The sequence below is a fragment of the Candoia aspera genome, chromosome 15 (genome assembly GCF_035149785.1).
Source record: "Candoia aspera isolate rCanAsp1 chromosome 15, rCanAsp1.hap2, whole genome shotgun sequence".
Taxonomy (NCBI): Eukaryota; Metazoa; Chordata; class Lepidosauria; order Squamata; family Boidae; genus Candoia; species Candoia aspera.
The window spans coordinates 4,756,376-4,770,936 of record NC_086167.1 but is presented as its reverse complement, the minus strand read 5'-3'; the positions used below and the strand labels follow the sequence as shown (position 1 = coordinate 4,770,936).

The following is a 14,561-nucleotide window of genomic DNA, read 5'->3' as shown; positions in this document are numbered from 1 at the left end:
CCCATCTCTCTCTCTTCCCCAACCCCCCTTTTCTTAAGCTGGGGAGAAAAATTGAAACCATCGTGATGATTTATGATTTTGAAGGGCTGGGTTTGAAACATCTCTGGAAGCCAGCTGTTGATATCTACGGAGAGGTGAGATGGGCAAAGAGGCCTGCATGTTGTACATTGAAAATTGTTCTCCATGTTTGATCTAGAGTAGTTGCTCAATCGTGGCCACTTTAAGATGCGTGGACTTCAATTCCCAGCATTCCCCAGCCAGCTGGCTGGGGAATTCTGGGAGTTGAAGTCCACGCATCTTAAAGTCGCCATGGTTGAGAAATACTGCTATAAAGTACAGTATTGCAATTTTCTTTTGTCTGATTCTTTCTCTGCACTTCCAGCTTCTTGCCATGTTTGAAGAAAACTTTCCTGAGTGCCTTAAACATTTATTTGTTATTAAAGGTGAGCCTCAGTCCCTCTCTGTCAGGGGATGAATTTATTTGTTTGCTTGCTTGCTTGTTTGTTTGTTTTTCAAATTTCTATCACCGTCCATCTCTCCTGAAAAGGGATGGATGGATGGATGGATGGATGGATAGATTTTTTTTTTTGAGAAAAAGATGTCACTTCACCCCTTGACATAATGTTCCTTTGTTTTTCCTGCTCACAATACAGCCCCAAGACTGTTCCCGGTGGCTTACAACCTGGTGAAGCACCTACTGAGTGAAGATACTCGCAAGAAGTTAGTTGTCTTGGGAGGTGAGTGGCATTATTATTGATTCTTTGATTTCTAGCAGAAAAAAAAGGGGATGGGTAGAGTGAAATGCAGTCATTACCGAAATTCTCCTGCCGTTTGGAGTGGAGATGCAAAGCTCCTGCAAATCTGATGCCAGTGTCTGTTCTGATTGATCTACATTTCCCCCTGATCAGCTGATTCAAGTGTCAGGGGTTTATTAAGAATGTCTTGAATAATTATTGCCTGCTTCCACTTTGCTCGTTTAATCTCCTGTTTCTAACACGCAAGTGATGGTTGCATTTTTTTTTTCTTTTTATAGTTGGGCTGTATTAATTCACATCATTTGGTTTTAATTTTTTAGGTTATATTAACAGTGTAGTTCCTCGTAGGTCACCTCCGTCTAAAACAACACTTTTCTAGACAGAAATATTGAATATGGATATTTAAAATCTTGTTACTTCTCCCAGGATTACCATTGTCCCTTTGTGTGTTCCCAAGCTTCACTGCTCTGTATTTTTTAAGGTTTGTTTTGGTTCTTCATTATGATTTTGCAAATGTTCCAAGTTTCATTGAGGCACTCCATTGAATTACACGTGATGAAATTATATTTAACAGAGAGTTGGGTCACGATCTTCTGGTTCAGTCCCATCCATGTTGGAGTTTTCTCTAAGTTTCTGCCATCCAATCTTCTGAAATTGGATGCAAAATGAACAAATGATCCGTTTTATCCAGGGTCCACCCTATGTTCACATTCACGCACACACTCACTCAAACTGGTTACTGAATTATAAGCAAATCAAACAGGTGGTTTGCACCACGCACTAAGCTGCAAGAACAAACACTATTTAACTGAGAATAGTGTGTTGAAAATAAATGCAGCCACTAGCTTTTCATTGGTCCTTGTGTAAACCCAACTGTGTCTCTGCATAAGTCCCTGAACTTAGATTTCCACCTGACGGGCAGACTCTTCAAAGACAGAGAATTTCAAAGCTGAGTGGGAGCTGAAACTAGCAATGCCCAGCTGATGCCTGTGATGTGTCCCCATCAAGCTACAGTAACCCACCAAAAATGCAAAAATGTGACTACAGGTAGTCCTCCCTTAACAACCATTCATTTAGTGACGGTTTGAATTTACGACAATGCTGGAAAAAAACCAACTTACAACCCGTCCTCACATTTATGACCGTTGCAGTGTCCCCGCAGTCACATGGTCATGATTTGGGCGCTTGGCAACCGGTTCGCATTTATGACTGTCGCAGCGGCCCGCGGTCATGCAATAGCCATTTTTTACCTTTCTGGCCGGTTTCTGGCAAGCAGAATCAATGGGGAACCACATGATTCACTTAACAACCACATGGTTCACTTAATGACCATGATAATTCATTTAATGACCACCGCAAAATTGAGAAATACTGCTGTAGAGGACTGGGTAGGCAGAATCATACCTGCTGAGAGAGTGCCTGACAATCAGCATCAAACAAGTGGCCAACAATTTCATCCAGAGTTATTGTGGGCTCTGTTTCCATCTGACATTGCATGCAAGAAATGCACCGGGATTTTGTCAGGGATGCATTTGCATAGATTCCTGTACTGAGCAAGGACCAGATTCCTTCCAACTCCAGAATTTTATTACTCCTCTCCTGCATCTCAAAGGACAGGGCAGAGTTCAGGCTTGTGGGATCTACTCTGCATGTTATGAGAACACCAATATTCCACCAGCGGCGATCGGTTGCAATGGACACATGCAAGCCTGCGTCTTTAGAGCTGAGAAATTGTACGCCCAGAGATTTGTTTCTGTGTGCCAAAACTGAACGGCACTTTTTCCCATTCCAGTTTTTCACTTCCACATTTTCCTTTGTTTCTATAGCTTCCAGACCTTGGCTGTCACATAGATTTGGTAGCGCTATTCATTTTCAAAGTCTAATTTGAATGGTTGAGAAGCCAGTATTTTGTAATTGCTGTTATGTAAATAACTGAGAGCGTCCACATTCCTTCCATTCCTGCCAATCATCAGAGATCTAACTTCTGCCTGTGCTGACTGTGCTAGAAAACAGGCGTCCAACTCGTTCTGCAGTTCCTAGTTTTTGATCCAACCCTGGCTCAGCTTCTGCGGGTTTAAGCCAGGATTGGCAGTTTATCACTTTTACAAAGAATGCCAGTGCTTAGATGTAAATGGTTATCCATGAATCTCTCCCTGATGAAACAGGCAAGTTAGAAGGAAAAAATCCCAATTCCCTGTCTTTGGAATTTCTCTCAAGGGGAGACGGAATCATTTATCTCCCCCACCTCCTTCCAATATCTTGTTGCCTGTACAAATCTAATTTTACCAGGCTCTACTGCAGTGTTTCTCAACCTTGGCGACTTTAAGCTGTATGGACTTCAACTCCCAGGATTCCCTAGCCAGCACTGCTGGCTGGGGAATCCTGGGAATTGAAGTCCACACAGCTTAAAGTAGCCAAGGTTGAGAATTACTGCTCTGCTGTGTATCTTGCTTAGGATTCTCTATTCTTGGCAGAATGAATGAAACTGTTCAAAAACTGGTTACAAGAAGCTGTTTGTAACTGTAGAGCAGAAATGCAGAGATAAGAAATGCAGAGATAAGGAAGAGGGACATTTCCCCCCCCATTCTATGGTTATGTCTTTTTACTGAATGCTCAACATGTTCTTTTATTTTGTATTTATTTTATTTTAATTCATTTACTTTAATGTTTGAGGTTTGCATTTTTAATTTACATCTCCTATATATTTTCAATATATTTCAATTTTATTTTGTTTTTCAACAAAATAAAATTGAGATATATTGGAAACATGTTCACCACCCAGGCTCCTAGCCTACTGACTGGTGGAGGTTTTAAAGAAATTATTATTGATTTATTAGGGCCGGTAGACAACGGGGCTGTGCAACACTTCCAATGCTTCCAGAAAGGTGGTTTGGAGCACACAAATGATTATCTGTTGAAAACAGCCTCCTTTCTTCTCTCTAGCAAATTGGAAGGAAATGTTGCAGAAATATATTGACCCTGCAGAGATCCCTGTGGAATATGGGGGGACCCTGACGGACCCTGATGGAAACCCCAAATGTGAGACCGAGGTATGGCTATTTATCAGGCACTTAAGACCAAAAGCTTTTGCAAAATTAGCCCTTGGCAGTTGGAAAGTATGGCTGCCAAAATCACCATTCACAGAATGAATGAAAGTGCAAGAAAGCGCCAGCAACAGCTAGGAAGGCATAGAAGCAGCTGGAACATAGGTAGTCCTTGGATTTACTCATGTTAAGCCATCACTGAACCAGGATTTGTTGAATAAATGTCAGTTGTGGGACTCAAGCAACACACAAAGCCATAAACATGGTTTTGCAAGCTACAGTATTCACACAGAAGACCCTGAAATGAGAACCAAGCCATGACACACCACACACAAGGCCATCAAGGGGGTTCTGGCAAAGTCAGCTGTTGGGGCTCAGAAAGCTATGGTTTGGGGCTGAACGAGCTGTGCAAATCCAGCCAGTTGAGGTTGAACAAACCATTCTGGACTGTGACGTATGAGGGACATCAGGAGAATGATGAGCTAGGCCAGGGAATTGAACTCCATACACCTTAAAGTGGCCAAGGTTGAAAAACGCTGAGATAGGCTTTCTTCTGGTTGTTGATGATCTCTGTTTCACAGATATGGTCTTTCCTTTAGATAAACTATGGTGGTGACATCCCCAGAAAGTACTATGTGCGGGATCAACTGAAGCAACAGTACGAACATTCGGTAATAGTGAACCGGGGTTCTTCCCAGCAGCTGGAATACGAAATCCTCTTTCCCGGCTGCGTCCTGAGGTAGGTCAAGGTGGAACTTGGCGGCATGGGGAGAAGAGAAAGGAGGGTATACAGCATGGTTTCTCAACCTTGGCCACTTTAAGATGTGTGGACTTCAACTCCCAGAATTCAGAATCCCCATGCTGGCTGGGGAATTCTGGGAGTTGAAGTCCACACATCTTAAAGTGGCCAAGGTTGAGAAACACTGCACTAAACCTTGTTTAACAAAAGAGAGTGGCTGGGTTCACTAACACCACTCCCAAATAAACCATATGATGATGGAAGGGGGAGGCATAGTTCACCCACCAGCTGAGAAAGTGGCTGGTTCCCACAGGAGACTTTTCTTTTGGGATTGATGGATAAACAGTTGGGAAAAAAACACGGAACTTTGCTTTTATATAAGATCACAGCTGCCAGGCTTTGATAGGCACAAAGGTGGAAAGATTTGACATGACCCACAACGTACAAATGGATGGTGAAGTTGATGGAGCTGGCTGAGATGGTGAAACTGACAGCTTTAATTAGAGAAAAGACACTGAGTAATTTTAATGCTAAAGCCTCGTGTGGCGCAGAGGGGTAGGCGGCAGGCAGTATTGCAGCCGAAACTCTCCCCACGACCTGGGTTTGATCCCAGTGGAAGCTGGATTCTCTCTGGGCAACCAGCTCAGGTCGACTCAGCCTTCCCTCCTTCCGAGGTTGGCAAAATGAGCGCCCGGCTTGCTGGGGAAGGGGCCGACTGGGGAAGGCAGTGGCAGACCACCCTTCTCTATAGTCTGCCAAGAAAATGTCGCAAAAGCGGCGTCCCCCCAAAGGGTCAGACGTGACTTGCTGCTTGCACAGGGGACTTTTCACATCATCACAATTTTAACGCTGACTGGAAGCCCCTTTGGGACTTTTTGCATGAAACAGAAAAACATGAAGTTATGATATCTGGATCTGGTGATTAGAAAGAACAATGGACGACAGGAAAAATGAAAGTAATGCTTTGAACTTAGAGTAAGAGTTTAATATAAATTTATACTTATATCTGTGGCAAAGAAAATTGGAAGCCATTCTTTTTCTATATTCTTTTTCCTCTTCTGCACTTTTGACTTTGTTCTTTCTCTTTTCTCCTTTTCTCCTTTCTACCTTATTACTTTTTTGTTAGTTTTTATCTCTTTAACTTAAACATCTAATAGAATTCATATCAAAAAATAAAAGTGGCCGGTTCCCACAACACAGGCAATTCAACCCCACTTTGGCCTTATCTACCTGGTGATACGAACCCAGACAAGTGGGTTGGCACGCATCCCCCTCATTGTGCTCTCTGAGGGCTACACGGAGGGAGGGGTCATTCACACAGACTTTTAGCACTGCAGGGGCCTGGGGGTAGGAATCTGAATGTCGGAACGCTTGTCATGAGTAAGGATGGCCAGCAGGGGGCTCCCACCCAGACTGTCAGGCGCATGCGTAGCACTGAGGAACTGTTCAGCCATTCAAAGAGACACAGGTCGGGACCGCCTTGACCCTTGGGGTTTATAGGGCTGGGTTTTCCCACGCTTTCTCAGTTTGTTAGGATTCTTGTTAAGTACTACTAATAAATATTAGAGACCAAGTCCTCGCCTCAGTGTGTTTCCTGGTAATCAGGACAACGCTCTTTTCAAAAGTGCTTGCTTGGTTTGTCTTCTGCTGTGCGTCCAAGGTGGCAGTTCATGTCAGATGGGGCCGACGTAGGCTTTGGCGTCTACCTGAAGACCAAAGTGGGTGCGCGTCAGCATGCCGGGGAGATGACCGAGGTGCACCCCAACCAGCGCTACAATGCCCACTTGGTCCCCGAAGACGGCAGTCTGACCTGTGCGGATGCCGGCATCTGTGAGTAGCCTCTGCTGGACCCTTTCCCTTTTTCCGCTCTTGCCTATTTCCTATTTAATGCTCCTTCTTGGATTTATATCAGGGGTGTCTTGCACTTATTTATTTATTTAAAAGGTTTGTACGGCTGCCCATCTTAAAACCCATCTCTGGGCAGCTTGCAGCAAAAAACTACAAACCATAAAACCAGAACTAAAACCAAAACCTAAACCCCCCCCCCCTATGTTGTATACTAAAAAATAGGCAGGGCTTCAGCTGCATGGTTGCAGCTGCCATTTTGACTTTTTGGACCCACCCCTCCTTCTGATGCCACTGAAGAGTTTCTTGCGTGCATGTTTGTGGTTAAAACAAACTCCAAAGGGGGAAGACGGGGAAAAACAGTTTGCAAGAGGTTGAAAGCAAGGTGGTAACAGTGGTGGTAAGAGAATCCAGTAACTCCCCTCTAAAAATTAATATATACAGCAAAGAATATGCCTTAACAGCATTTTAAAACAATGCATTTTAAAACAAAGCAATGCGTTTGAAACAAAGCATTTTAAAACAGTGCGATTTAGCCTCTAGCAAAGGGACAACAGTCTTTTTGAGCCTGCTTTCCATAACTTTTTCTTCCAGCCAAGGACGTCACCTGACACCCTCAACCAATGTTTAGCTGGATTCACACCACATGAGAATCTGAACCCGAGGCTAACAAAATACAGTTTTTTCCTAAAATTTATTGTGTTCACACAACATGCTTGCCCTGGCAAATAAAGGCAAATGATAGTTAGAAAAGATGGCTGAGTCCCAAATTCCCCAACCCCATTTTATCCTAGATGCAACTTTTGTCTTTCATGTTTCGTCAGAAAGGGTGGGAGGGGGAGGGGTTTCCAGAAAGCCCAGCTTGCAACCACCCAACATTTTAATTTTCTAAGAATGCCTTGCCAGGGGTGAGGAGGGGCAGCATTTGGGACTTACTGTCCATCTTTTCCAGAAAGCTGCAGTTGAAGGCTGGTGCATTCCTTTCCAGAATTGTAGCTTCTGTTTTATTTTTATTGTTAATTAAAAGAATACAGAAAAAAATAAAGCCAGGCTGGGGAAAGAGAATCTCTCAGTGGCAGGAAGGAAGCCCCAATAAGAATGGAATAGAGTAGAGTAGAATAAACACTATAACTGCCATAAAGGTGGCCTAGCAGCTCTTTTCATACAGTGTGCTAAGCTTGCTCGGGTTATCTATGGCTTACATCATGTGAACGCAAACCCCTCTGGTTAGTCCAGGGGTCCCCAAACTCTTCAGCTCATCGACCCCTTCGTGAAGTTTCAGATTGCTCATTGTTGGCCGCAAATTGCAGTTTGTCCATTTGCCCGGTGCAATAAGCCAGTCACCACGCAGAGCTGGAGAATCAAACTCATTTATTTAGACGTCTGTATAAAGGAGGACTTCCTCTCCGCAACAGAAGAGAGAAGAAGCCCTGAACATGAGACAAGCAGCTTCTTTTATACAAGTTTAAAGTGGTCACCTCATGCCATACGTCCGCCATTTGCTTAGCATGAACTCTTAACCCCTGATTAGGGATAGCACTGATTAAGGCATACACCTGCTTAACGTAAACTCCTAACCCCCGTGATTTCCTGGGGGCTTCCTGTCCAACTGGCAAATGGCATCCCTTTTATCTGGCAGGCACCCTAATCTATTTTTCTAATAAACATCCTTATCTATTCTAACTTACTTTCCCAATTAACATCTATTCTGCCTTCTAGCCTGGCAAAGTTCAGGCCCTTCATCGGTCACTCACTTATGTCCTGCTCCACACATGCCCCCTTGCCTTCTACACATACATCGATACACGGATTCGGAGTCAGATGGCTCATCCCCCTGTGTCCCTCCATATCCCTTGCCCATATATCCAATTCCTTGTCTCTCACATGGACTCCAGAACATACATTATGTGAAAATAATTTAATAAATGCTGCTTTAACAAATAGTACTACAAATAACATCACAATAATAGATACCCTCCAACCCTGGGTCACACATGCTGTCTTGCTGCTAGCCACCTCACCTTGAGGACTAGGGACTGGCGGGGAGCTCTTCAGAGACCCCCAAATTGGGGAATTGACCTTCCATCATTTATTGACCCCTATTGACCCCCAGCCATTTATGGACCCTTTGGATCAGTGTTTCTCAACCTTGGCAACTTTAAGATGGGTGGACTTCAACTCCCAGAATTCCCCAGCTGGCGGGGGAATTCTGGGAGTTGAAGTCCACCCATCTTAAAGTTGCCAAGGTTGAGAAACACTGCCTTGGATGGTCCCACTGACCCTTGGGAGTCAATATGGACCACTTTGGGGAACCCTGGTTACTCAGCGGCTCTCAGGGGTTTGGGCAATGCCGGGAATTGTCTGAACGGCGTCCCTGGGAATGGACGTTGCTGTGGTCAACTGCTTAGCAGGACGGGTGGCTTCAGCTGACGTCTCTCTCTCTTCTGCCCGGGCAGACGTCCTTCGCTTTGACAACACCTACAGCTACCTCCATGCCAAGAAAATCAGCTACACGGTGGAGGTCTTGCTGCCAGATAAGAAATCGGAGAAGAAGTTCCAGGAATTGGAGGAACAGAGCAAGGGGCTTCAGACGAACCACGCCTGATGAGAAAGGCATCCCCAGGGGCCTCTCCCCTGCTCTCCCAGCCCCCCTGGGAGTGGCGGGGTGGGCACCATCCTCAACAGTCCCCTTTGTGGGTGGAATTCAGGCTTGGGCAGTCAGTGGGGTGCAGGGGGTTGCAAAGACGTTTGCCTCAAGGCAGCAGATAGTGGGGTTTTACAAAAGGTCCCGCCCCACATGCCTCCCCACCGCCCATCGGTTCAGGACGCAGGAGAGCTATAATAGTCAAGCTTGTGCAGGAATCAGCTGCCTGCTCTCTAGTTTAGGGCTACTTGAGGCCATGGGCCTCCTGTGCCTCTTTGCTGGCAGGATGCTTTGGGCCCTGGGGGTAATCGTGGGATCCGGAGAGCCCCCTCCCCTGTCCTCACCAGGTCACAGCAAAGTCCACTGAGACCACGCATTTGGCTTCCACCAGGGGTCTGCACGGTCCAAAGCCAGTAGGGTTCTCTGTCGTTGTCGTTGGCAGAGGTATACTGTGCCTGTATGGGGAGGCTCTGCTTCAAAAGTCCCTGAAAGACCTGTCCTGGATGCCTTTATTCCCCTTCCCCGGATTAAAGTGGGCAAGCTTCCAGCTGGCAAGTGCATGCAAAATCTGTTCCTGCTCAGCTTGAAGGCAGCCCAGCCGCTCCGCACGCTGATCCTCCTGTTTTGGTGATGCCCAGGACCACTGTCTCTCAAATCACGCTTGCCACATGCAAGCAGAAACTGCGTCAGAAAATGAGGCGTCCATGGGGGTCCCCCTGGCTGAGGCCACCATGTGCTTTTCTGCTCACCCACTGCCTTAAACGGTCATCCTGCCTGCCTCGATTCCTTCGCTGCTTCTGTGACTTTTGCAGGACTGCCACCCGCCAGCCCCAACAGGGCTCTTCGCACAAAATCCTACCCAAGATTTACAGATGTATCTTTGCTGTCAACACTTTGTCCTTTGCGCAACAGGACATTTTTCACTGAACAGTCAGGAGCTGGGGAGAGTTGAGAAGGAATTTATCTCCCTTACCTGCACCTGCATTTAGCACTTCTCAGCTGGATATTTTGAGCGCTTGTTCAGAAATGGACACCAGGGCCAGCCAGTGCCCTCACCCAAAGAACACACATCTGCTTTCCTTCCAGGCTGGGATAGTTTACCCAGAAGTCCCTGTGCATTTGTTTTCCTCTACAACCTTCACAAATAATGTTTTGTTTCATTTTTAGAAGATCTTTAATAGATCAGAAGGAGAAAAGACAAAAGAAACAGGGATTTATAAACTGTAAAAATTAGCTATGAATTTATAAAATGTTAAGAAAAAAAGAAAACATTCCTCAGTCCTACTAATAAATTAAGACCATACTTCTTACATTTATTAAATTGATGCTGACAATGAGTCTTTGTAATTAATCTTCCTGTTGAGACTGCATGGCTGCATTTGGCAGATTAGCTCAGTTCCTTAGAAAATTTTGCACAGGGATCCATTATTCCTTTAATTCAAGCTGTTTTACTTAGCTCTTCTGCCCAAGTGGATTCCCAACTGCATAAAAATACTGTTGCAATTCCAAAGACCCAGCACACAAGGAAAACTGCACAGGAAGGAAGAGGAACAGCAAGCAAACCCAGGCCTCAATTCTATTTTATTCCAGTCATTTTTAAACTAGCCTGAAAAGTGGTTTATCATGAGAGGTGGTTTTAAATAATCTGTATGCGATGGTGGGTACAGCCAGCTCCAGAAGACTCTTTTCTCAAGAAGAAAAATGGATACATCTCAAAGAATTCTGAATAAAAGGATTAAACTGTGACCACAGCTTTGGAACAATGGTGGTGTTTGCACAGGCTTCTCCAGGATTATTTTTTGCAGAATGCCCCCCTCCCCAAACTATATAACCATTCTCACAGAGAAAAAAGGAAAACAAAGATAAAACCCAAGAACCATTTAAAAAAACCCTAAATATAATTGGGGCTGTGTGTGTACTATATACAGTATATCTGAATGTATATGTGGCCCTGAGGAGAAATACAAACCTTTTATACATCCCGTATTCAATATTTCTATCCAAAATGACAACTGTGCAGGGAAATGATGTAATCGAGAAAAAAAAATCAATGATGCTAATAAACGGTGAGCAAATTGGTCTGAGTTTGGCCTGCACTGTAGAGAATTTTGGAACTGCTTGTCGTCTTAATTTTTGCACAATTTTCTCACATTTTTACATATGAGTTACTTGCTTGTTCTAGGATGGAACTTCGAACATTTCACACCAACCTCCATACTTGGGACCCACAGAGCACCCTCTTCATTATGTTTTCTATAGGTCTTTCTAACCGCTATCTTCTTTTTCTTAAAAAAAACCTCCACTCTTATCCCTCCCTCCCTCCCTCCTCTTTCGCATTTTCCTCTCCCTCCCTCCTTCCCTTTCACCTTCCTTCCATCCATCCATCCATCCATCCTTCCCTTTCCCTTTCATCTCCCTCCTCCCCTTCACTTCCCCTCCCACCCTCCCTCTTTCTCCCTTCCGTTCCCCTCCCTTCCTTCCTTTTCCCTTTCTCATCTTCCTTTCTTCCCTTTCCTTTCCCTTTCCCTCCCTCCCTTCCTTTTCCCTTTCCCTTCCCTTTCCCCTTCATCTCCCTCCCTCCCTTTCCCTTTCATTTCCCTCCCCTTTTCCCTTTCTTATCTCCCTTCCCTTTCATTTCCCTCCCTCCCTCCTTCCTTTTCCCTCCCTCCCTTCCCTTTCCCCTTCATCTCCCTCCCTCCTTCCCTTTCATTTCCCTCTCTCCCTTTTTCCCTTTCTTATCTCCCTTCCCCTCCCTCCTTCCTTTTTTCCCTTTCTCATCTTCCTTCCTTCCTTCCCTCCCCCTCCCTTCCCTTCATGCAAGCACAAATCAGGCATCTGGTAGCACCTTTTCCGACCAACAAATTGTATTGCAAGGCAGAAGTTTTCATGGCCTGCAACTCCCTTCATCCGCTGCACAGCATGGCTGGCCTGAAAGAGGATTTAAACTGAGAAGTGGGAAGATGAAGACAAGGTGGTTGTGCAGATGCAGGCTGCCTGTTCATCAACAGTCCTGATGTGCTAAAAACCTGGGTTTGCTGAGACCTTCTGAGATGGCCTGAAACCTTTTGAGGTACAGTATGTGGGTTCAGCAACCTCTCACGCCATTGTGCTGGAGAAGTTTCTTTTTTCCCAGTTGGTCACTCTGCATCTGAGGAAGTGAGCTCAGTTCAAAAGCTTTTGCCTCTTAATAAAATGTGTGAGTCTGGAAGGTGCTAGCAGACTACTTCTTGCTACCCGAGCCTAACCCGGCTTTCTTCCTAATTGTGTCTTCATTGCAAGCAGCAGCAATGATGAAGTTACCAAACATGGACATCAGCACGCCACTAGGTGACAGCAAAGAGATACAGAAAACAATACCTCTTTGCTGCCATCTAGCAATCATTTGAATTTCTGCAGTCCCAAAATGAACAACAAGAAGGATGCTTGGTGGGTGGGTAGTGCAGATAGCTGGAAAAGCTACAAAAGAGTCAGGAGGACAGAGATCAGGACTCTTTTTATTTATTGTATTTTATTTATTTAAATTTATTAGCCACCCAACTCCACTGGACTCTGGGTGGCGTACAAAACTAGAAAAAAAAACATAAAAATAGCTAAAAGCATCAGTTCAGATGGACAGCCCAGACTAAATTGATTTTCCATGTCATGTTGAGCCACACTTTACTGGAGCTTGCTGAATAAATTGCAATTGGTTGGGTTCACATAGCATACAAAACTGTAAACTCTGGTTTACAACCCGAGGTTCAATTCACAAAACATGTGAAGCCATGATCAAACACTGTGGTATAATGCATTCTGTGAGCGCAGTCAAGTCTAATTGTGGATTTCTTATTTTTAAAAAATACAAATATAGAAAATTCAGTAATTTTGCCATGAAAACTACCTCTGTCCACGTAGTAAAGTCTTTGCTCTTATTTTACTTGCAGGCCCAGTTAGCGTCCTGTTCCTTTTCCCCAGATATCGGAAAACCAGCACAGGGCTATACATATGGCAGAAGTTCGAATTACAAGCAGAAAGGGTGAAAAGGCTTCCTCTGCATAACTATTTTTCCAAGCATGAAACCAAATAGGTACTTTAGAAAATGATTGTTTACATTGGTTGGCTTTGACAGCAAGGATTAAAAATAAAAGTATCTGTCAAGAGGAGACCAGGCAAACCTTAAGAGTGGCAAAACCAGTGAAACGAGTTCATTAATGCCAGCTGGTCAGTGCAAAGCAAACAGCAACAACTATGGGTTATATAATAGGATTGACCTACCCAAAAAGCTGGTGTGAAGTTGCAATGTTTTTGGTGATCACCTGCCATCAATTTGTTGTCAACGCTTAGCAACCACATAGATAGGTTTTCTGCACTGTGATCTGTTCCTAACCTGGTCCTTCAGATCTTCCAACGGTGCACCCATTGCCATTGAGTCCCTCCCCCTTGCTGCTGGTCATCCTCTTCTTCTCTTTCCTTCCACCTTTCCCAGCATTACAGCCTTTTCCAGAGAGCTGGAACTTCACATCATGTGTCCAAAGTAGGATAACTTGAGCCTGGTCATTTGTGCCTCAAGTGACAACTCTGGCTTGATTTGTTCGATGATCTGTCTGTCCAGGTTGGGGATAGATCATCCTGGAGGTCTGTCTACGACTTCTGGTGAGGGTGCAATGGCGAGCTAGATGTCCCTCTCACAGCAGGACAGCATTTACAATGGGTGTTGGCAGCTGGATGCAGGATCCTGGCTGCCAAAATCTCCCGGGAGAAGGGGGATCTTGAGATAGCCCACAAGCTCTCGACACAGCCACTCCTCGTGAGCAGACCACAGGAATCTACTTTTTGCGGTCGCTTAATCCCATATGTTTTCTTTTAAAGAAATCCAAACAATCACTGTTTCCCACGGGAAGGATTCTTCTAATTAATTTAAAATTATAATTCCATCTGGACCCTTAATCTGTTGTTAACCTTCCAAAAAAAAAATACAACGCCCTTTTGCTGTTTAATTTAAAAAGTAATATTTTTCCAAAACTTCAAAATATTTAAAAATTCTTTCTCCAAGGAGAAGGCGACTCACCCAGTAAATACTGTATAACTTGCTGTTCCGAAGGGTCTTAATATTTCAAAGGCAATTAACTGAGTCCATCCACCTTGCTGCTGGTTGTCCAGTACATATAAGATGTTGAGGTTCAGACATGTTAGATTAAAGAAGCACATCTTCTCTCTTTACCTAATATGCCATGATTAAAAAAAGGGTGTTATGGCTGGACACAATGAAGGAACCCAACCCCCCACCCTTCTCTGCTTGGGTCTCAGCTGCTCCCCAAACTTGCTGACTCCCAAAAGTTGCTGACTGGGTTCACAAAGTGTGCCAAGCCCAAAACAGGCCCTTCCCACAACCTCTTGTCATGGAATTTGCCCAGCCTAGACAACTCTCTTTTTTTCACAATAATTTTATTAAAGATTATATTGTACAAGTAAATCTCACACAACCACAGAATAGAAAAATGCATTTAATTTTTTAATTTAAAAAAGTGCAGAAAAAGAAAAAAAAATGAAGTGAA

General features: G+C 44.4%; 1 protein-coding gene across 2 annotated transcripts in view; it reads left to right on the top strand.

The window, feature by feature from the left end:
• Window positions 1-11,106, top strand: part of SEC14L2 (SEC14 like lipid binding 2) — a 42,254-nt gene extending 31,148 nt beyond the window's left edge. The window contains exons 6-12 of one of the 2 annotated variants that reach the window (XM_063315387.1): window positions 39-134; window positions 383-443; window positions 654-737; window positions 3,699-3,805; window positions 4,399-4,538; window positions 6,199-6,368; window positions 8,840-11,106. In XM_063315387.1, the coding sequence (XP_063171457.1) occupies window positions 39-134; window positions 383-443; window positions 654-737; window positions 3,699-3,805; window positions 4,399-4,538; window positions 6,199-6,368; window positions 8,840-8,988 (807 nt within the window). In that variant the 3' untranslated portion in view covers window positions 8,989-11,106. The remainder of the gene's footprint in view (window positions 1-38; window positions 135-382; window positions 444-653; window positions 738-3,698; window positions 3,806-4,398; window positions 4,539-6,198; window positions 6,369-8,839) is intronic. The other variant, XM_063315388.1, reaches the window with a different exon arrangement.
• Window positions 11,107-14,561: the final 3,455 nt, after the last annotated feature.